The 24,700-nt window shown below is 37.5% G+C and overlaps 1 protein-coding gene across 1 annotated transcript in view; it reads right to left on the reverse strand.

Moving 5' to 3' along the window:
* ISA3 (isoamylase 3) overlaps window positions 1-24,700 on the reverse strand; it is a 382,462-nt gene that overhangs the window by 80,487 nt on the left and 277,275 nt on the right. Inside the window, exons 17-19 of the mRNA XM_089430864.1 lie at window positions 19,690-19,779; window positions 19,498-19,570; window positions 5,710-5,789 (exon numbers count right to left, since the gene is read on the reverse strand). Of these exons, the coding sequence (XP_089286990.1) occupies window positions 5,710-5,789; window positions 19,498-19,570; window positions 19,690-19,779 (243 nt within the window). The remainder of the gene's footprint in view (window positions 1-5,709; window positions 5,790-19,497; window positions 19,571-19,689; window positions 19,780-24,700) is intronic.

The following is a 24,700-nucleotide window of genomic DNA, read 5'->3' on the forward strand; positions in this document are numbered from 1 at the left end:
ATTCATTACCATATCATGAGAGAAGAGCCTTTACATCAAAGATTTGTGTAGTGGCACTTCAAAATAGAGAGAGCTTCAATACCAAAAATCTAGAGCACAACATCAAGATCGGTTACAATGAGGAGCATATGCTTCTTTATATAGAAAAAAATGAGAGCTCTAGAGACTCTTCCAAGTGAAAAATGGTTAGTTCCATGAAGGTGCACAAATTTGACTTGATCTTGGCTAATTAAATGCTTGATCCATGTCAAAATAATCTCCACTGTTGATTGCTTCAGAAATAATTTGAATTCAGCTTCAAGACCAAAAATCCAAAGCACAACATCAAGAGCAGTTACAATGAGGAGCATATGCTTCTTTATATAGAAAAAATGGGAGCTCTAGAGACTCTTCCAAGTGAAAAACAGTTAGTTCCATGAATGTGCACAAATTTGACTTGATCTTGGTTGATTAAATGCTTGATCCATGTCAAAATAAGCTCCACCATTGATTGCTTGAGAAATAATTCGAATTCTTTGATGATGCCTTTTTTCTTGGTCCAAAAAATATTTTTTTGACTTTTTATCCTCGAAAAATCCTCATTCTCTTAACCAACTTGGGCCATAAATTTGATTTTTATTAAAAAATCTATTTTTATTTTTTAACCAATTTCCAACTAATTATTTAACCATTTTTTTCCCGGAAAACCAAAATAAAAATAATCATTTTTTACTCAAAATTAATTAATTTTTTGGCTTAGGGTTTTAATTTATTTTGGCCAGAAAAATTAATTAATTGATACTAAAGAGTATTAATAATTTTTTCCACTCTTAAATATTTAAGCCATGGTGTCTAAATATGAGTGACTATGCACCAAAATATTTTTTACATCAAGATATTACAATTAATTCAACCTTTGAAAGGGGATAACACCTTAAGACATAGACCCTTAATAATTTACCCAATTCCTAGACACAATAAGATCTAGTAGACCAAGTGACTTGTAATAAAATAATTTAGCCAATTAGCTTAAATTATTCCCAAATCACTTTTACAAAAGACTCTACTAAGAACACTAGGACTCACGTAAGACCTTAACGATAAATTCCACCCTAGCTTTGGGGTGAGGTTGGAAGGGAAAAACTTTGTCGATCATTCGTGTTTAGAAACACAGATAATCAATGACACGAAAAACCTCATGGATGCAATTTGTCACCAAAATAATAGGTTTACCTAGGTTGTTACGTAATTAAATGGTCATACTAGTCATTTACAATAAACTTGCAAAATTTGGGTTTACAATTCTGACGAACTAGGGAATGATGATGATGAATCTTGGATATTTGATTGCTCAAACATGATGGAATTCCTTTGCAAAAATGTGTACTACTATAGGGTACTTAACACGGAATGGTCAACAAGGCCAACCTGTAAATTTGGAGGGAAAAACACAAATTCAAATTTAATATTTAAATATATTTTCCACATGCTTAATGATGACTTGCCCAAATAAATTTGTGCCACGTTAAAGGAATGGCCCAAACACATCAATAACAATATTTCTTTTTAGATAGGAGGAATAACCTGTTATAGAGTTTTAGTGAACCCAACGTTTCGGACTACCAAGTGAGTCCATCATCAGGGGATGCATCAATAGATATTCTTCAGAGCTTAATGATGTATCCAGGAGCTAGATTTAGGTTTTCTATATATAGGAAATTGAAGAAAAGATGTAAAAAAAATAGGTCAGCTAGATTTTCATTTATTTAATTGATTAATTAATTATTATTCTTTATTTAATTTATTTATTATGATTTTTTTAATTAACTAATTAATAGGTTTATAACTTAATTGATTTTCTTATTTACTTACTATGTTTATTAATTTTATTTAAATATATGGTTTAATTGATTTATTAATTTATTTATTAATTTGATTAATTAATTAATTTATTAATTTGATTGATTAATTAATTAATTAAGGGTTGATTAATTAATTAAAAGGGTTGATTAATTAATTAATTTTATTAATTATTCTTTATTAACATGTTTATTAAATTTATTGTATTATTCACTTGTTAGTTTGATTAATTGATTAATTTTATTCTTACTATGTTTATTAATTTTATTTAAATATATGGTTTAATTGATTTATTAATTTAAATGATTAATTAATCAATTAAGGGTTGATTAATTAATTAAAAGGGTTGATTAATTAATTAATTTTATTAATTATTCTTTATTAATATGTTTATTAAATTTATTGTATTATTCACTTGTTAGTTTGATTAATTGATTAATTTTTAGTTTGTTGATTAATTGTTATGTTTATTTCTTTAATGTAAAATTAATTGATTATTTTTTCTTATTAGATTAATTACTTTTATTAATGTTTTTAACTACTAATCTAATTTCTCTGATTAATTAAAATTAATTTATTAGTTTTAATTATTTATTATTTGTTAATATGTCTCTAATTTTATGTATTTATTTCGTGTTTAATTATTTATTGATTTTATTTACTTGATAAGTTTATTTACTTTTTAATTAATAAATCCTAAAAGATTTGGTGAGTTAATGCTATAATATTATCTATCAATCCTAGATGTAATTTTCATTGTTTAATGTTATCAATTGATTATGGGTGAATTAATCACTACTAATTTATGTTTATGATGATGATGATATGAGGATTGATGTTTTTCGTGATTATTATATTAATATTTTTAAGAGAGGAAGGAATAGGTTAATTTAAGGGATAAGGATTAATTATTGATTTTTAAGATTTTCAAGTAAAGGTTTCCACGTGTTACTTAGTTTTAGTCCATCGTCCCGGTTCAAATTGTTCTTCCTTTTCTCTATTTCTATGGCTTCTTTGATCTTCCTTCTAAGATAGTGGTCCTCTTTTCTAACCAGTTTGACCTCTTCCATGCAGATGTAATGAGAGGAAGAGTGAACATGTTCTGCTAAGGCTGATTTAGAGGTCCTATCTCTTCTTAGGTCGGCCGTGTGTTCTTTAATCCTAATATTAAGAGACCTACCAGTTTCACCTATATATTCCTTACCGCATGAGCAAGGAATCACATAAACACCTTTTTGTAGATTAGGGTTTATGGGATCCTTGACTGAGCTGATTAATTGACTAATGGTGTTAGTAGGGGTGAATGCTACATTGATGTTATGTTTATTAAGAATTTTAGTAATTTTATCAGTGGTGCCTTTTATGTAAGGTAGGGAGACCTTAGGAGTTGATAAATTTTGATTTTTCATGTCCTTTTTATTCTTGATTAGAGATAGGTGCATGGCTTTCTTAATGGTATTTCTATTGTAGCCATTTAGTTCAAACACTTTGTGTAGATGGTTGAGTTCATCATTTAAATGGTCATGATCAGATATTCTGGCTGCCCTAGTGGTTAGGGTCCTAATGATGCCAATCTTCTGTTTAGGGTGGTGATAGGAATTTGCATGAAGATATCTTTCTGTATGGGTTTTCTTTCTATAAACTTGGAAACCAAGAGACCCATTTCTTTTTGTTAGAAGGATATCAAGAAAGGGAAGCTGGTTGTTCTTTTCAATTTCAATAGTGAATTTTATATGGTCAGATAGGCTATTTAGATGATTGAGGAATAGGTCAAGTTTTTCTTTTCCATGACTCCACTTGGCAAATATGTCATCTACAAACCTTTTCCATTCAGCAGGGGTGTATGGAAATGACCTAAGAGCCTTTTGTTCGAAGTGCTCCATAAAGATGTTGGCAATTATGGGGGATAGAGGAGAGCCCATAGCCACACCATGTGTTTGTTCGTAAATTTTTCCTTTGAAACTGAAGTAAGAGGATTTCAAGCAAAGCTCCAAAAGGTCCACAATTTCTTTATCAATGATGTTTCTCATGATCTCAATAGCTTCATCAATAGGAATCATGGTATAAAGCGATACAATGTCAAAGCTAACCATAAGATCTTCATCTTTCATTTCTATGTTATTAATCCATTGAACAAAAGAATAGGAGTCTTTAATATAAGAAGCGGTATTACCAGACAGGGGTCTAAGTTTTTTGGCGAGGTATTTGGCGAGAAGGTAAGTAGGGGAACCTATGGTATTCACTATAGGTTTGAGGCATATGTTAGGTTTATGGACTTTAGGCACCCCCCATAAATTCTAGGAGTAATGGAACTATTAGGGATGATTTTCTTTTTTGTGACATCATCCAAAGATGATTCTTTAATTCTCTTAATAACTTCGCACATTATTTTTTCACTAGGATCCTTCTTAATAATTTTATAGCATCCACTATTGTTTAGATGTTCTTGCATTCTAATGTCATAATCGATTCCATTCATAATTACAGTGGTGTTTCCCTTATCAGCGCTTAGGATGACTACGCTTTTATTTTTTCTAAGGTTGTTTAGAGCTCTTTTTTCTTCTACGGAAATGTTAGTTGCAGGAGGTTTAGAAGTTCTTAGAATTTTAGCAATATCTTGTCTGATTTCTTCACTCTCTGCTATATCTAGGTTTTTAATAGCTACTTCAACATTACTGATGACTTCTTCCACAGGTATTTTGTTTGGGGTTATGGCAAAATTTAGACCTTTTTTCAAGATGGATTCAGTGGCATAATCAAGGGTTATATCTAATAAGTTAATGACCCGAGCTTTTTCTGCTATCTTACTTTGATTGGGATGAGTGGTTAGAGTTTTCAATTTTGAATTCTCTTTTTGGGGCACGATGGTTTCTCCTTGGGGTAGATGGGTTCCAATGGGTTTCTCCCTGAAACCTTGTATTGAAATTTGAAGCCACCTCACAGCACACCTTTCACTTCTCTTAAGTCTCTCTTGACAAAATCTCTCCCCCAAACATTCAATGTGTCTTCCTCCTCTCCCTTAGGTTTCTTTTATAATTTTCATTAAGTCAAATGATAAATCCCTAATCCTAATCTCCTAAGTGATGAGTGGCTAGGATTAGATCTTAAGCCTCACTTGAGATCAACTGTAGAGATTTGATCTAATTCACTAAAATGAATTAAATTCACTTTTCATTAATTAATTAATTAATGTGTTTTTCTCAAGTTAAACTTAGGAAAGAAATCATAAAAGTCACTTGCTCAACATAAGCAAGTACCTATAGAGGCTTTTGGACATCTTCTACATCCCTGACACCTAGCCTATGCAGAAGCACCTATCCGAGCTATCAACATCAGCACTCCAAACCTGAAGCCACTTCCCAATTCCAATCATGAACATGTTAACCAAGATTCATAAAATATGAAGACCAGCACAAAGTAGACATGTATATGTAGCATTTTGTTCTTGCATTTGGCTAAACAGACATTTAGAAATGAAGAATAATTCCAGACCTTTTCATAAGGCTATCAAATCACAAAAATTGAACGATATGATGCAATGCAGAAGTACTTCACATTGAGTGTGAAGACCAACTTTCAAATAAATAACTATGTTGACTGTTGAGGAAATGCAGAAGGTATGTTGAAAACAAAACGCTGAAAAACCTGTTGAAGGACAGCAATGATCTTAAGGCACTAAATTTCTAAACATTAAGATACATTGTGAAATGGAAATGAAAACAGAAATCACTATAGCACAGGAAAAAATCAAACTGAGATCTAGAGAAGGCTACACAAATTTAAAAAACTACCAAACATTATCTAACCAAAGAATCACACAGCTAAAGGCTACTGTATAATAGAAATAATCAATATCCAGAAGAAGTTTACCTGTGAAACCATTAATGCTAAATGGAAATTTTTCATCTGACGTGAACGGAGAGCATTGATGGCAGGATCCCTTGTCTCACCTACGCCAAGTAATGATACAAATCACAATCATGTACCTCTTAAAGTGTATCAAAGACAGGTTTATAAGCATACAAGATTAGGAACACAATTAGAATCCCTCTCTGTTATGATAAATTAAATTTTTACTATATGCAGCATGAATGAATCATCACCAATAAATATTATGTGGGAAGTCAGGAAAACTGACACTTTCTAGGATGGGGAAGCACAGGATCGGAAAGACGCACATTGGGCACATGTGGGAGAACTCCCATATTTTAGGGAAATTCATGGGGGAAATGATGCTTTATGCAATCTACTTAATGGCATTTACATTTGAAATCAGTCACTTTTATGTTACATTGGACTTGTGTACATACCTTTAGATTAAGGACTACAATGGGTCCCTTGAGCTCCTCTTTGGATGATGTACTTTGCACGATATGACTTGGATTGAGACTCAGTCCATTGGACGCAGTGAGAAGGCTACCTACATGCGTGAGGGAGATAATTCCACTTCTTTTGGAGGTTATTCCACTTCTTGGAGATTGCAACCTTTGCAGGGGACGTTGCACTTGTTGGAGATCATTTTACACTTGGAGGATGAAATGATGCAATCTTTGGAGGGAATGTTTCACTTTGGATCCCCTACACATGACCTTTGACATTATTTGAGTGAGTTGTCAACTCTTGGGAGACCACACATGTGACTTTAAGCATTCATTTATGGAGGATGTCTTAACATTTGAGCATTTTTACTTAATTTTGGGAGCATCGATGGCAAGCTTTGGAGTCATACACTCTTGTATCAAGGGTATCTTATGTATTATGACCTTTTCGATAGGGTTCGTAAAAAGATAAAGGCATTTTTATATTTTTTTGAAGATAATGCTAGGAAAATATTGTTATTTTAATGAGAAGGGTGTTGGATCTCTCATATAAATAAGAGAAGCACTTCTTATTTGAATCATTGCTAGAACCTATATGGAGAACACTACTTGTTTAATATGACCTCTATACTTTTGCTGTGGATGAATAATTAAAGAAAGTTCTTAAGAACGATGTCATGTGGGTGCTTTACAAATTTCATTGCTACTCTTGGCTAGGGTTGTGAAATTTTCCTTGAAATGCAGTAATTAATTTTGCCACTGGAATTAATTCTTCTAACTGATTAAATTATGCAGTTTATTTTGTTACAGTAGAATAACAAATTAATCACACTGCAATTTCTTCACAATAAAAACATTGCGAAAATAAAAATGTTGGAAACTGAGAAATATGCTAGCGCACACAATAAAATTGACACAGTAATTTTTGGACAATTGTCCGTGGAAAAACCTAATGCAGAAAACTGGTGCAGCAGATGAGGGTTTTATTATTATGTAGCAGTGAAGTTTTGAGTACAATCTATCGATGCCTAGCTAGCTATCCAATCAGCAAATATCTGGCTAAAATATTAGAGAGAAAATTCTCTCTCCACAAGCAATCCCGACCTCTAGCTCCCTTTGAAAATTGGTCATCCAACCCTTTCACAAGCCCTTCCGGACTGCCTCTGTGCAAACCCTCACACATGTGGCTAGAATCTGCCACAAATCAAGTCGTCCTTCCTATCTGTGATGTTCGAAATGACTCTTTGGCCCTCTAGAAAATATTCCTAGCCTCTTGAAGTTGAATCGACCTCCCTCTCTGCTAAATCGAACTACTCACTAAAGCTGCCCCTGCGCAGCTTCACTATGAAATAGTTCTCACTTGTTGTTGCCACTCCGAAATTGGAAATCTTCCTCCATACTCATTATCTTTGTGTCCCCTCTCTTGCTCAAATTCTTCTTTGTTGAATCGCTGCAATTGAGACGCTGGATTTCTACCAAGTAACTCAACCTCAAGTGTGTTTTTAGCTCCAAACCCATCGACCTCCTATTATAATCTCTCATTGGCTCACCAACGGCCATGATTAAAACCTCATCAATGGCTAAGATCATATTTGGGTTGATCCATGTGATTTTCTAGAGAATTCTCACCTTTCTCAATTAATTCATATTAATTAATCATTTTTCCTAAGTTAGACTTAGGAAAAATTTAATTACTAACTAATTAACTTAATTGAGCCATCTCTAGGTATGTTCTCTTGAAAATTTTATGGGTTATGGAGCTCATATGTTTCTAAGTCTCCTTCACCATCATCAAGACTAGAACACATGTCCGATGCTACCAAATCATCAAAAACTAACACTCCCTCTTAGCGAGGAAGGTGTTCTAAACGATCTCATAACATCTCCTCCTATACACACTACTCATATCTAACAATTGTGACAACCTACCACTGCCCACCAAGCCACAACGCAACTCTCATTCGTCTGCTACACTGAATTGAACCAATATTGCATCTGCATTGCTACTTATACTGCATTATACACCCTGTACTGTTGCCAACTCTGCACTGCACTGCATCTAATCTCATGTTGTTGTTGTTGCTGCAACTACTGCAACTAAGAATGAAAACTTGTCCCTGCTACTAAAAAGTGTTGATAGGCGGTTGTCGTTGATTCAACCCAAGCAGCACCTAGAGATGCCTCGCCTTTGTTGATGAATATGACATGGCAATTCACAATTCTTCGAGTCACAATCATTCTAGTTGGATTCTCCTCCGAAAGATGTTTCTGATGGCATGTGGCATGCCACGTAGTTCTTCACGGTTTGAGAGTTATTCAAGTTCGAAATTTGGGACCCCAATTAGTGGGCTAAAACCCCATGCGGTGGTGCATGTCACACATTCAATGGTTGATTGTTATTAAAAATCTAATATAAGGATTATCTTTTATATTTAGTGGACAAGTCACCTCAAGGAAGAGCATTAATTTTATTTTTCTTTCTTTTCCACCTAAAAGAAGGAGCCCTTCACCATTTACATGGGAAAGACCTTTGTTCATCCACCTAAAGGCCAATGGCCATCCTTACTTTGACCACAAGGTATATATTATTTAGTTTAAGGGTCTAAACCTCCAATGCTTGCCCTTTTGAAGCGCCTTCTAAATGCCCTCCAACGTTCACATTATAAAGCGGTAAACAACTCTTCGGTCTATAAATACAGGACCCTTCCTCAGCTCTAGAGCATGGAATTTCAACGAATATTTCTGTGATTATTCTTCGAAACTTTTGGCCATCCTAAAGGAGTAGCAACGCAGACATCTACAGGAGGGTTAGGGTTTAATTTTTCATTTGGTTTGGGTGATTCGTTGGGTATCCTTTCAATTCCAGGTTGTAAACAATAAGATGGTGTGTGTCATGTACCTTGAAGGGCAAGCCCACAAGTCTATTCCTCAACATTTTATGCCTTGATCTCCTCAAGAAAAGGTTATTAACTTCTGCAGCTACAAGAGACATGTCTCTATATCAGCTCCTGTCACGTTGCTGATGTCTGGCCATACTGCCCACCAACCACGACACAACTCCGATGTTGCATCTGTCTTGTTGTTGACACTGCCATATTGTTGCCAACTTTGCATCTGCATGGCAACTCCCTCTCATTTGTTGTTGTAGCAGCTACTGTGAAAATTCTATCACTGCAACAACTGATTTACTTTTCCTACTTATTCCATCATAAGTTATTCATGAAATTACTTCAACAAACATTAAAATAAATATTGTTGCATATATCACATCGTAAAACAGAAACAAAAATATGCACACATTGACACAGTTATTTTGGACTAATGTCCCTGGAAAAACCCAATGTGGTAAAATCGGTGCAGCAAGGGAGGATTTTATTATTCAGCAATTTTCTTGTACAACAGGGTGCCAAACTGGCTTACCCACAGATAAACAAACTTCTAGCACTTTCCTAAACCCAGTGTAGGCCCTACTGACCTCTGCTATAGCCTGAAACCCTCTGCATCAGCCTACTAAGGCTTTGCGCAGCCTCTTTGGGCTTCTACATCACTCCTGTAGGCTCTGTGTGGATGACGCAGGCCCTTCTGGCTCTGCGCAGTCTCTACTGCCTCTGCGTGGCTTCCTCTGGCTCTGCGTCAGCCTCTTCTACGCTGATCTCCTATCTCTTTGTTCCGTACTTGTTGCCTCCTGACTGCTCTCCAGACCACTAGTTCAATTTCTCATCAAACCCCGCTCCAGAAATTGAACTGACTAGTCTCCCTCAGTGTGTTCTCCAAGTGCCCCTCAAGCCTCCTCTTATACTTTTTCTGTTGACATCTCAACAACCGAGATTAAGTCCCTAATCAACAGCTAAGATTAGATCTAGCTTGATCCATGTAATTTTGGACCATTCTAACACAGATTCATATTACTACACATTAATATTTTATTTTCCCTAAGTTTAGACTTGGGGACTCCATTAAAAATATTAATTATTTTGATAACTCCTAATCTGTTTAGAATCTGGCCAAACCCTTTCTGGATATTGGAGATCTCACGTGCCCCAACCTCTCCACCAAATTTCGAGGCTAGAGCACATCCGATGCTACCCCAAATCAACACTCCCTCTTAGCGAGGACCGTGCTCTAGCAATACTCCTCACTGAGTATTACTCTGATCATCTGGCATTGATACCTGTGCTGATGCTAGGCCTCCCTGCCCAACATCCTCTGCACTGTTGCATCCTATGTTGTTGCCCATGGTTCTTCCACTGCCACTGCTGCATCTGTACGACATCTCCCTCTACATCCGTGTTGTTGCTGGTCCTTTCTCCCAGCACTGCATCCGCACTGCACCTTCCTCTGCATATGTGTTGTTGTTGGTCCTTTCCCCAACACTGCAACTCCCTCTGCATTTGTGCTGTTGTTGGTCCTTTCTCCCAACATTGCATCTGCATTACAACTCCCTCTTCATTCGTGCCGCTAACACACTACTTTTGAAAGGGGTTATTTACCATCCCCATCCTTTCCCTGAGGTAGTCAAATTTTGACTTTCCAAGGGCCTTGGTGAGGATATCTGCCACTTGTTCCCTTATAGGAGTGTAGCTCAACTATAGAGCTCCACATTGGACACAATCTCTGACAAAGTGACACCGGATATCAATATGTTTTGACTTATCATGAAATACTGGATTCTCAGAGAGTTTGATGCAACTCTGATTATCACGCATGATCCTGGTTGCCTCCATATTTCTTCTGAATAGGTTTACAAGCAGTTTTCTAAGCCTTATGGCCTCACACGAAGTTGTGCTTGCTGCCATATATTCTGCCTCAGACGAGCTCAAAGCCACAGACTTCTGTTTCCTACTGCACCAGGGGGTTATTCCTAATCCAGTGTTGAAATAGTACTCAGAGGTACTTTTCTGATCCACTGAACTTCCTGCCTAATCTGCATTAGTAAATCCACTCAACCTATTATCCTTCCCCTTGTTGTACAAGAGCCCATAATCAACTGTTCCCTATAAATACCTGAGAACGTGCTTGGCTACTGCCCAGTGAGCCCTCTTTGGTTCCACCATGAATTGACTGAGGGTGTTGACAGCGTAGCAAATATTTGGCCTGGTATTGACTAGATACATCAGGGACCCTATGAGTTGTCTGTATAGGGTGGGATCGACATCCTTGTCTTCTGATGCATCAATCTTCTTCCAGTTGGTGATCATTGGCGTAGCCATAGGTCTATAGTCTCCCATCCTGAACCTTTTCAAAAATTTTGTAGCATACTTTCCTTGCCCAAGGAAGATTTCTCCTTTCTGCTGCCAAACTTCCAACCCTAGAAAATAGTGCATTTGTCCTAGATCCTTCATATCGAACTCTATGGCCAAATTCTTCTTGAGTCTTCAATGAGTCTGGATGATCCTATCAAGAAGAGATCATCCACATATAATACTCAGATAAAAGGCTCGCTCTCTACGACCACATAGTAGAGATTCGGATCCGCATCACTCTTGACAAACCCCATCTTCTACAAGTAGCCATCTATTCGACCATACCACGCTCTTGGTGCCTGCTTCAACGCATACAAGGCTTTCTTCAGTTTGCATACATGAGACTTCTTCTCATGAGTTTCAAAGCCCTCTGGTCATTCAATGTATACTTCTTCTTCTATTAACCCGTTCAGAAATGTCATCTTGACATCCATCTGATGGATCTCCCATACCATCTGGGTTGCAAGAGATATAACAGTCCTAATAGATGTATACTTGGCTACTGGGGCGAAGGTTTCTTCATAGTCTATCCCTTCCTTTAAAGCATACCCCTTAGCCACAAACCTGGCCTTGTATTTTTCAATACTGTCGTTTGCAGCATATTTGATCTTGTAGATCCATCTTGAACCTACCACAGATCTGTCTTGAGGGCTTGACACCACCTCCCAGACATCGTTTACCATTATGGAGTTATACTCCTCCACCATCGCATCTAGCCAGACCTGATGCTAAGCTGCCTCCTTGAACCTGGCAGGCTCTCCATCCTGAGCTACTAACGCCCGATACCTGTTTGCCTGTTTTCGCTCCCTTTTACTGTTCCTTGGCTCTCCGATGAAGTTCTTTGCATAATGCAGAATCTGACAAAGTTCCCTGCTGGTTCTTCCTCTATCAACAGGTGCTTTTGTTTGCTCCTCTTCCTCATCTTGAGAAACTTCCTAATCTAAGGAAGGATTCCTTACTTCCGTTGGTTGTAGAGGCATGACCAACAGATCCTCTTTTGACTGCTCCTTGGAAGGCATTTCGCGAGATCTTCTGAAAGCTCTGTCCTCCATGAACTTTACATCTCGTCGTACTACTACCTTCTTGCTCCCTAGAAGATAGATCCTATATGCCTTAGCGTTCTCGTTATATCCTACCAGATACCCCTTTTCTGCAGTTTCATCCAGCTACTTCCTCTTTCTTCAGGTATGGGAAAATATGCCAAACTCCCAAATATCCTGAAGTGACTGACTTCAGGTGTCTTCCCAATGAAGACTTTCTCTAGAGTAATCTTGCCCAATGCCCGATGAAGAGTCATGTTCTAAACGTAGACAGATGTGTTGCATGCTTCTGCCCACAGGAATTTGGGCATATCCTGATCATACAGCATGGCCCTAGCTGCTTCTACAATAGTCCTGTTTTTCCTTTCTGCCACCCCATTCTGCTCTGGATTGTACGGAGTTGTCCACTCTCTTCTATGCCCTCCTTAGCACAAAAATTAGTGAAGCCCTTATCGACATATTCTCCACCATTATCTGAGTGCAAGACTTTTATTTTCTTACCTGTCAAATTCTCCACTAGAGCCTTGAACTCCTTGACTCGACTGAAAACCTCATCCTTGGTTTTCAAAAAATAGATCCAAGTTTTCCTCGAGTGGTCATCAATGAAAGTAAGGAAATACTCAACTTCGCTGAGAGCTTTGACAGACATAGGTCCGCAGATATTCGAGTGTATCAATCCTAGTACACTCTTGGCCCTGTGGTTGCTCCTAGGAAATGCCGCCTTGGCATACTTTCCTAGAGCGCATCCCCTGCATACATCATCTCGTTCCGTACTCAGATCTGGAACTCCTATTACAATGCTCCTGAGAATTCTCAGAGCTCCATGGTGCAAGTGACCCATCCTTCTGTGCCATAGTTCATTCAAGTCTTTGTCCCCATGACTGCCTATTAGTGCCATTGGAGATTCTAGTTGTAATCTGTACAACCGATTACTTTTGATCTCGATTTGCACTTTCTTTTTCTAGCTCGGGTGTTTGACGTATACCTTTCCCTTGATGAAGTAAAGGTCATAGCCCTTGCCTTGTAGTTGTGACACAGAAAGTAAGTTCATCCCCAATCCTGGCACATGCAGCACATTTGTGGCATGGAACCGCTCTCCCGATTTTGTCTGAAAAACTATGGTACCCTTTTCTACTGGAGTACACTTTACCTTGTTCCCCATGGTGATCTAAAAGTTCATCTTCTCTTCTCAATATTCTGAGAAACACTCCCCGATACCCGTCATATGCCACAAGACTCCACTGTCTATATACCATACTTCTGATGATGCAGCACTAGTCATGCACGCCACTTCTTCCAACCTGGAAGCCAACATAGAGAAATCGAAATCTCTCTCTCTCGTGCAATCTTCTAAAAATCTGCGTGAGTCCCCTGAGGTGGATGCCTTTGCATCGTAGTCTAGACCCATAACTAATTTTCCCTTTCTGTCTCTGATTACTTCCTCTGATACCATGTGAAAATTCTATCACTGCAGCAACTGATTTACTTTTCTGACTTCATCATAAGTTATTCATGAAATTACTTCAACAAACATTAAAATAAATACTGCTGCAGATATCACATCGTAATACAGAAACAAAAATATGCACACATTGACACAGTTATTTTGGACTAATGTCCCCGAAAAAACCCAATGTGGGAAAACTGGTGCAGCAAGGGAGGATTTTATTATTCAGCAATTTTCTTATACAACAGGGTGCCAAACTGGCTTACACACAGATAGACAAACTTCCAGCACTTTCCTAAACCCAACGTAGGCCCTACTGACCTCTGCTACAGCCTGAAACCCTTTGCGTCAGCTTATTGAGGCTTTGCACAGCCTCTCTGGGCTTTTGCGTCACTCCTGCAGGCTCTGCATGGATGACGCAAGCCCTTCTCGCTCTGCACAATCTCTGTTGCCTCTGTGTGGCTTCCTCTGGCTCTGCGTCTACCTCTTCTGCATTGATCTCCTGTCTCTTTGTTCCATACTTGCTACCTCCTAACTGCTCTCCAAACCACTGGTTCAATTTCTCAGCAAACCCTGCTCCAGAAATTGAACTGACTGGTCTCCCTCAGTGTGTTCTCCAAGTGCCCCTCAAGCCTCCTCTTATACTTTTTCTGTTGACATCTCAATGACCGAGATTAACTCCCTAATCAATGGCTAAGATTAGATCTCGCTTGATCCATGTCTTTTTGGTCCATTCTAACACAGATTCATATTAATACACATTAATATTTTATTTTCCTAAGTTTAGACTTAGGGACTCCATTAAAAATATTAATTATTTTAATATCTCCTGATCTGTTTAGAATCTACGCAAACCCTTCTGTGTATTGGAGATCTCATGTGCCCCAACCTCTCCACCAAATTTCGTGGCTCTGTTGTTAACACCACACTGCGCTCCTCAGCATCTGACTACTACTAGTCTGCAACTGTCACTCTAGTACTAACTATGAAAATTTATGAATCTAGAAACAGAAATCCTATTGCAGTGACTGGTTTAACATCTCCTGCTTGTTCTTTCATTCAACAAGTTATTTAATTACATAAACATTGATGTAAACACTACTACAATCTACACTGATATACAAATCATAAACTGAAGCAATAATTGGGACATACACACAAGGGACACCGTTATTTTTGGACAACACGTCCCTGGAAAATCCTAATTTGGGAAAAACGATGCAGCAGATAGAGGGTTTTGTATTATTAAGCAAGCAAAATCTGAGTACAAGAAGTTGTCTCTCACACAAAAAAACCTTACAAAGAAATCACGGCAGCAAGAAATACATACGGGTTTACCTTGTCCCCAAGCCCCGATTGATCCGATGAGCGATCTGGCACCCTCCCAATAAATACTGTGTAGTCCCTATGCAATCACTGTGTGGGCCTGCATCCTGCCTCTAGAGGGCTGCGTCACCCCAACTGCTAGATCAATCTGCAAGATGAAGACTGACGTTTAGCACTCTTGGCTCAGAACTTCGCTTCTCTAGCAAAATCTCGGACTATGGATGACACTCTCCACTTCCACTATGTGAGCCCCTCCTGGACTGCGTAGGCTCTGCGTGAGCCCCTCCTGGGTTGTGTAGGCCTATACGTTGTCTTCTGCTCAAGCAGCCTCTCTACCATGTACTCTTTGGCTCGGAACTTACTCTCCAATCCAAATCTCTACTTCTGCCCCTCTCACTACAACAGATCACTGGTTCGATTTTCTCAGCAAACCACGCCCCAAAAAATCGAACTGACTGTTCAATATGCTCACTCGATGTATCTCCAACTAACCCTCAAGCCTCCTCTTATACTTTTCCAGTTGATGGATCAACGGCCGAGATTAAGTCTCTTATCAACAACTAAGATTAAATTAGACTTGATCCTCGCCTCTTAGATGCTTCTTACCCATATTTTCATTAATACCCATTACTATTTTTATTTTCCTATGTTTAGACTTAGGAACCCCATTAAAAATATTAATTATTTTAATAAAATACAATCCGAATGGAATTTCACCAAACGATCTTTGGGTCTTGGAGATCTCATGTGTTCTAGCGCCTCCACAAAATTTCGGAGCTAGAGCACATCCGATGCTACCCAAAAATCAACACTAACTGCATCAACTGCCACTAATCCATCCTATTACTGAATATTGTCGGCCCTCATAGCCTGGTAATGATCCATGAGGTGCACTCCTCAAGTACCCTGCCCATTTGGCACACTGGACTCTCCTACTCCTCCACCTGGATCTGGTGCCCCACTATCTTCTATCGAGCCTAGTCCCTGGCTCGAACCTTTCCTTTCTTTGCAGCTCGCACTAGACAAATCGCACTTCCTCTGGCACCTGTCTTTGGCAACTGGAAGTCGATTTGCTGCCCAAATCTACATTCTGTCTAAGTTGCACAGCCTCCTCTAGAAATCTCGTACGACCATCTCTAGAAACCTGCAAAATACTACAAAACTCAAATAACTGGAGAACTAAACAGGAATCTCCTCCCTTTCCTGCTCGGCTACTAGCTCTGAAACTCACACTCCTTCCTAGAATGCATAGAACTACTATTGTCTGCCAAGCTCTGCCTTCAGCTGCTCTCCGACCCTACTCGCTCAGCGTTTCCAAATATCCTTCTCTGGAAACTGGCACACGAACTGCAATCCCAACAACTTGAACTGGCTGCTTTGGCAAACCTGCACTGCCTGCAGCAACTGGAAATCTAAGATCTCCTCCAGAAAACTAGATCTGGAAACCCTGAGAAATCTGGAAATTTCTCTCTCTATGTGTGCTTATCTCTTCCACTTAACACTGATTCTGCTGTTGCAAAACCCCTCTGCGTCCAAGCAAGAAATCTGCTTAGTGAAAATATGAGTTGTTGCTGCTCCCTCTGACTGTTGGAATCACTATTCTGGGCAACTCAAATTTTCTACAAGCCTGCAATTGAAATTTGATCCCTTGCCTAGTAATTCGATCTGCGTGTCTAGATACTGCACAACCTCTAAGAATTTCAAACTAATGCTCCCTCTAAACAGCGAAATTCCCTTCTCCGCTTTCGAGCTTCCTGGCTGATCACTCACGCTCTGATACCATGTGAAATTTTCAAAACTGAAATCCTATTGCAACAATTGGTATTAATTCTTCTAACTGATAAATTAATTATTTAGTTTATTGCTACAGAAACATCGAATTAAACACACTGCAACCTTCACAAATAAAATTCTGCAGAAAATAAATAGCACTGAAAACTAAGAAAATACTAGCACACACAAAATAAGAATGACACTGTTATTTTTGGACAATTGTCCCTGGAAAAACCCAACTTGGGAAGACCTGTGCAGCAGCTGCGGGTTTTTAGTATTAAGCAGCTGCGGGTTTTTAGTATTAAGCAGTTGTGGGAAATTCTATGTACAATAATCTAGATGTCAAAATCTACCTATCCTTTAGAGAAAATACAGGCAAAATATCTAGAGGGAATTTACCCTCACTATAAGCAATTCCAGCATCAGACTACCTTTGAAAAGCAAGTCGTCCAACTGGGCCTGCGTAGGCTCTACGTCAACCTAATGTTACCTGCTGCAACTGCTGCCCGAACTGACTGCTAGTCTAGCCGTCTTGCCTGCTGTTGACTAGGAAAACATCTCTCTAGCACTCTAGAACCTCTGCCCAGCCTCTAGAACTGAAAAAATCTTCCTTCCCAGCAAATCAAATTGCCTTCTTGAGGCTTTGCAATGCCTCTACGTAGCCTCCTGGAGAAATCTCAGCCTCTCTGCAAATGTACTTGCTGGATCTGGAAAACTTCCTCCAGACTCACTATCCCTACCCCTAACTATCTTTGCTTCCTCACTAAAGCTCGAACTCCCGGCAACTGAGTGTTGCTACTCTGGAAAATCGAATTCTCCAAGTGACTCTGGGGTGTTCTCCATCACCACATCAATCCCTTCCTATATCTCATTGTTGGGACTCCAACGGCCAAGATTAAATCTTAATCGATGGATCAAATCATTTCTGGATCGATCCGTGTGAGTTCTAGATCATTCGCACCTTGACTTAATTAATTCTAATTAGACATCATTTTTGGGGATTCAACTGCATTAAGAAAGTCATTCATCTATGACCATTTCCATGAGAGCTAGTCGTAACTGACTAATTTCTCATGATTTTTTAATAGTCCACTTCGCACTCATTGCATTGGGTGATGCTCATAGGGGTGAAGAAGTGGGATTGAAACTAGTGAAATGAATCACATAGCGTCAATTATCACTTCCGGGGCTTCCCCCGGTAACCAGAACTTCCTGCGAGGTCACCCATCCCAGATCGCCTCTGGCTCAAGCACACTTAATTGTGGACTTTTCCCCACAATCAAACCCACTTAGTTTGCTACCCCATTTGCAAAACTTTAGCAAGTATTGTGCCTCATGAACCATTCAAGTAGAGCTCCCTTCACTCTTATGTATTTAAGTATTGAAGGTTTTTCGTAGTGCATTATATTAGATATCATTTTTTGGGATTCAACTGCGTTAAGAGTGCTATACTATTCAAAAATCATGAAAAATTAGTCAGTTACAACTACCTCTCATGGAAATGGTCATAGATGAATGACTTTCTTAACGCAGTTGAATCCCAAAAAATGATATCTGATATAATGTACTGCGAAAAACTCTCAATACTTAAATAATTCTAATTAATTAACCAATGTTCTTAAGTTTAAACTTAGGGAACATTAAAAAATATAGGTTAATGGACTAATTAAGTCATCTCTAGGTGGAATTTCCGAAACAATTTCTGGGTTTTGGAGATCTCATGCATTTTAGCCTCTCCACCAAATTTTGTGGCTAGAACACATCCAATTCTACAAAAACTAACATTGGATACAAAAACAAAAACAAAAAACAAAAAACAAAATTAACCTCACATTTGATGAACCACCTTCACTAAATGAGCAAGCTACATGAAGAAAGCACTAACTAGAGAGTGGATGAGAGGCATCTGAGGCTAGCTATATGTGGATCATAATAGGGCTGCTGGCTGACAAGCCGGAATATCAGGAGAAAAAATTACTGCTAGGGCTCACCCACATTGGTGGGTAATAGTATCTACAGACCATCAATGCCAAACCAATCAAGATGAACATTGAAGAAGTTTATTTTGAGTATTAACACTGAGTTCCAAGGGAAACAAAGACATAAGATGCTTATAATTGGGTTTGCCATTAAACAACTTTGTCCAGATCATTTAGTTTTCAGAATATGCTCTGTAGCTGACCCAATAACTACAATATATAGATTGGACGTCCCCCAAAAGCTTCAATAGTTTAGTTTACAATTACACATAAAATAATATCCACCTTGATGAAGATTTGCATCTACTTTATTATTTAATATACTCTTTTCTTAGATTGAAACCAAGGCTGTAAAGTTGGAAAAGGTCGCATTGGAAAACAATACAGCTATATAAAATCAATACTGAAAATGAATAAGTAAAGCCTTGTATAAAATTCATTTTAAAAATTTTAAAAATTGCTTGGCAACAATGAACTTTAAAGTATCTTACACCATATTCTTATTCATAGGAAATAAACTAAAGTATCCACCTTCAAAACCACAATTCCAGCTGTAATTATCATTGCATCCATCCCTTCCACTTTCTCCATTTATTTCATTGTGCTGTATAAAACAAATTATTAAGAGAACATCCGTTATGTATTGAAACACTAAAAGTTGGTTATCTATCTGATTTAACAGAGTTGCAATAATGAATCAAGTTATGAGCTTTATAGACATACCTTGGAGTTATAAGCAACAAGATCATATAAAGTAAATCCATCATGTGCAATAACAAAATTGATGCTGTGATATGGCTTGCGTGCATTTATCTACAAACCAGGTACGCGTATAAAAGTTAACATCCAATTTTCAAATATTAATCAAATTCACAAATCAAGCATATCACTGAATTTCTTTGCCAATTTCTGTTGTTATTGAACGGATTAACATCAACTGCTTAGTAAGACACTAATTTCTCACCAGTTTGATTTTGTTATTAAATAGAATGGAATATTATTATTGTGTATCCACAGAGTGTATGCCTTAACACCTATAAATAGTTATATCAATTTACATTCCCAATTGAACAGAAACAATCATCAAACATCCATTAATTATGTCAATGATTTTGGGCCTGAACATTGATGCAAAACAGATGTCAATATGACAGATGACAGCAATCCAAAAATATCTGTACAAATTTAACAAGCACATTATACATCCATGGTACCATCCGTTCTATTGGGAGATTAGCTCATTTGGCAAACTTAGTAAGAAAAAGAAAAGATAGTAATGCATCCAAAAATGAAAAGTTCAATCAGACTGCATAGTAGAAACATAGACATCAATAACAATGCCAAAGAGCAGCATTCACCATGTTGGCCATTACGTGTCAACTACCCATAGCAGTACACCCCCTTTTTTCCGCAAAAAGGGTAGCGCTTGATCGACATGTCCGTGCCATTCGACAATCATCGACAGCTTGATCAATCTATGTTGTAAACCCAGTCTGCATGTGTGAATTGTAAATAATCTTAGTAGATATGAGTCATGTATGTAAATTGCCTAGGTGGACCCAATTTTCTAGTGATAATCTACGTTTCGGAAGGTATTTCGTCTCACCGATCCATAATCGGCAGAATTTTCCTTCAGCCTAACCCCAAAGCCGGAATGAATTTTGTCATTGGAATCCTAGGAGAATCCTAGTGTGTTAATCTGCTAGATTATAGTTCTGTCACAGATCTGGGTGGTTTATGAGGGTCTATGTCAGATGGGTTTTCCCCCTTGAAATGTAAAGTTGTAAAAGTCATGATGTAAAGTGTCTTGAGGGTTGGGAAATGTTTTAATCCCCTCATAAGTCCTAAGTCCTAGGTCCTAGGTGATTTTTCCAAAGGCTAAGTTCGAGGATCCATTTAAAAATAAATTAAAAATTAAAAATTAAAAATTAAAAAATTGAAAAGATAAAAAAATTAATTAATTAATTAAATTAAAAAAATAATAATAAAAATAATTAAAATTAAAAAATAATAAAATAAAGTAAAAATCTAAAAATAATAAAATAATAATATTTTGAGTAAATAAATGCAGAATTTCAATTTTTTAATGCATTAAAAATTCGACGGATGAGATTAAGAGATATCTTGATCCTCATCGACGGTCGATATCATTTTGACGTGGATCACTCGAATTAGCTGTTGGGAATTTTTCCTTTAAATAGGGTGCTAGAGGTCATTTGAGATCATTCGATCTGTGAGTCTTGTGTTGAAGAAGCTCTCTTGTAAACTTTTTCTGGTGCTAATAAAGAAAGACTTTGGGGTTGAAATCTTGCTGGTGTTACTCTCTGGAAGTGCTGTGAGCTATTTTATTTTCTGCATATTTTAATTTTCAGCCATTAGTAACAGCTTATTGAAGAGTATTGTTGAGCATAGGTATCTTGTTCACTTGCTAGGGTTTGAATGGTATTAGATTTTCTGAAGTAATGGCAGGTATCTCCATTGCATTTGAGATCTAGTACTGCTTTTTCTCTCTTTATTGATGGTTGAAGTGAGCTGTGCAGGAAACCCTTATCGAAGAAAACCAGTGGGCGTTTGGGGAAGTTCTTGGCTGAACTAGCCAACTCCCGCAAGCATTTTCTTGCAGAGCCCAGCTAGTTTTGATCCTAGGTTTATCATTTAGTTTATTTTTCTGAATTGCATGAGAGATTTCCTGAAGTTTTTCATAGTAAATATGGAATCTTCGATAATATTACTGCCGATTACTGATAGATCTGGCTGTTTAAGAGTCAAAAGTTGTAAATGTTGTTTAGCTGATCTGGGGTTTTAATTTTGTTTTATACACATATTATTTTTTAGGTTTCATTTTCTTTTGCAGATTGCAGGTACAGGGTTTTGAGAAATTCTTCAGGGTTTCTGGAGCGAGAAAGATTAAAATTTTCTTTTCAAGTTACTGGATTACAGTCACTACCATTCGCTTCTGCTGCCATCTCCATCGTTGCTTCTTCTCAAACCGCGATTCCTTCTAGCATTCTCAGCCACCACCCATTCCATCACCCGCACAGTCCATTTCAAAACATTTCTCACGTAGTCATTTCTGTCGTCCTCACGCAGCATATTTTGTCTCACAACCTCAACATTCTCAGCCCAAGTCGTTGTTCCTCAGTGCTCCATGGATCTGCAAACCTTTAATTAATCCTCAGCTGGCGCTTTCTGGCTCCCAACGCAGTTTACCAACCCTTCATGCACGTCATTCCTGTGTGCTGCCCCTACAACTCGTCCTTCTCCGCTGCGTCCTCAGGTTGTCACCTATACCCGTGCTATCCTTCTCATCTACACAGCTATATTCAAAAGAAAAACGCAATCGCTTCTAAAGCCGGCAACCAGAAGCTGAGGTTCCATCCATGCAGTTTCACCTGTGTCTTCTCCATCACCTGCACAAGAAAGCTTCATTTTTCGTTTTGGGCCCTGCGCTACAAGCATTTGAAGCCTTTCTTCCTGCGTCCAGCCAGCATCGTTGTTCTCCCTCTGCCGCTCCGCAATCGATCCATTATCGTCGTCGTCCAATGCTTGAAGCCGCAAACCTGCGGACACAGTTAAATCGCATTTCGATTTTTTTTTATTTACGTTTCACGTTTTTAAGCTTTAGGAGTTAGCGTTTCATTTTTTTAAAGGTTACTTAGCTTAGTTCTTTTTTAATTTTAATTTTAGTTTTATTAAATCTTAGTTTTATTTTGACTTTAATAAAGATGCGTATGTATAAAATATCAAAAGCATAAATATTTAAGGGTAGCATTCTAGTTTTAGTTTCTCTTTAGTTAGGGTTTTAGTTTTTTTTTTATATTTTGTTTAATTTTTTTAGATTTAAAGTTGTAGATTTTAATTTAGATTTGATTATTTTATAGTTTTAGATTAGCTTTTTAGAATTATATGCTTTTAGTTTAGTTTTGTTTTATGTCATAAAAATCAGTAAAAAATAATAAAAAAATAAAAAAGGAAGAAATTTATTTATCTATTTATTCTTTAATTTAGAATAGGGTTAGGCTGTTTTTTTTTTTTCTTTATTAAGATTTTAGTTTGTTTTGAACTTAAAATTTTATAAAAGTATAAAAATTTACAAAAAATTATAAAAAGGGAGTTTCTTTTCTTTTAAAGTATAGATTTAGATTTTTTTTAAATTTCATTTAGATTTAATTTTTGTTTTATCTGAAAAACATAAAAATATTTTGGAAATATTTTTTGGTCTTGGCTCAGGGGTTTATCACGCTTTATTTTCTTTGCTAAGGCTAAAATTTTTGATGTGGAATGAATGTTTATCATTTTATGTGATTTGGCATGCATGAATGATCATTTTGAAGATTAGCTACATGAATATGATATCTGGTTAATGTCCAAAATTACGTGGTTGTGTATCGAGCTTTATCTTTCGAAGTTTTAAAATTGCTAGATCATCGTTAAAACATTGTGAATTTACTGGATATCTTGCATCGTTCAAGTTATTTGATGATAAATGATTGTTGTACATGGTTTACATTTCTGCAACATCTAGTAAGTAATCGTTTAAACATCAAACCCATAAGGCACTGGTCTATTAAATTAATAAAATCTATTTAGTGTTGGTTTCCTTTTGTGTCTCCCAACCCAATTGGTTCACAGTTGGTCATCCATTTTCCTACAGGGTCTACCCCCCTTAGCCGCGGGAGATAGGCTTAAACAGAGAGATCGGGGATCAGGGTGACAGCCCCCGATCTGAGCGTTGTCGTGACGATCTGTGCGACAACATTTTTTGGCGCCGTTGCCGGGGATAGAGTTTTTCTGTCCTTAGTTCTTTCATTTCGAGCTTTTTCGTGTTTCACTTCTTGTTCAGGTGGCGACTCCACTTCATATATTATCTTCAAGAGTGTATACTAGAAGACATCCAAGCAGTCTGTGCAATCCTACTCCTGATCCTGAAAAGGTCCTCAGGGTACGATTACACAAACTCTCTTCTCGTACACTTCTTGTTAACCTTGGACAAGAAGCCCTCTCTGATATCCATTTGCTTTTTAATAGTCAAGTTAGGAACAGCATCATGGATATGTATGCCCCTTGCAATTTTTCTAATATTCCAGGGTATCCCAATGCTCTTCCATCAGTTGGGATAGATAAATTGCCTAGCTTTCAGGAAGATAATGCTATTAGTGCAAATTCGCATCTAAGAGACTTTAGTATATGGATGGCTAAATATGCAAGGTCCCTGATTTCAATCATGAAGATGTTAGAATGACTCTTTTAATTTTAACCTTGGGGGGTGATGCTCATGAATGGTTTACTGAAAAGCCTCAAAATTCATTTGATTCCTTAGAATCGAGCATTAATGCATTTAAAGAAAAATATGGAGATAAGAGAGAAGGAAGACACCTCGTAAAAGCTATTAGCCTAATAAAAAAGAGAGAGGAAGAAACTATTGAAGAATTTAATAAAAGGTTTAATGGTATTGTTAGAGAATTACCTCAAGACTATAAACCTACAGACAAAACTCTCCAAGATTTTTACATTGATGCCTTTAGTCCCGAGCCATCTTATGAATTAAGGCATGCCAAACTTAATGATTATAGAGATTGCCAAGCCTTAGCTATAGAGCTTGAAAAGGACAAGGCCGCATCTGGGAAGTCTGGGATCCCAGGTTTTGATAGGGCTACTACGAAACTAAAGGAACCTAAAGGAAAAGCAGTTCAAGAACCTGAAAGCGAGCTTGTTCTCAAATTGCTTCAAAAGA

This window comes from Pinus tabuliformis, chromosome 6, assembly GCF_031772625.1.
Source record: "Pinus tabuliformis cultivar Carrire ecotype Pingquan chromosome 6, CPIR1, whole genome shotgun sequence".
In the NCBI taxonomy this organism is placed as follows: Eukaryota; Viridiplantae; Streptophyta; class Pinopsida; order Pinales; family Pinaceae; genus Pinus; species Pinus tabuliformis.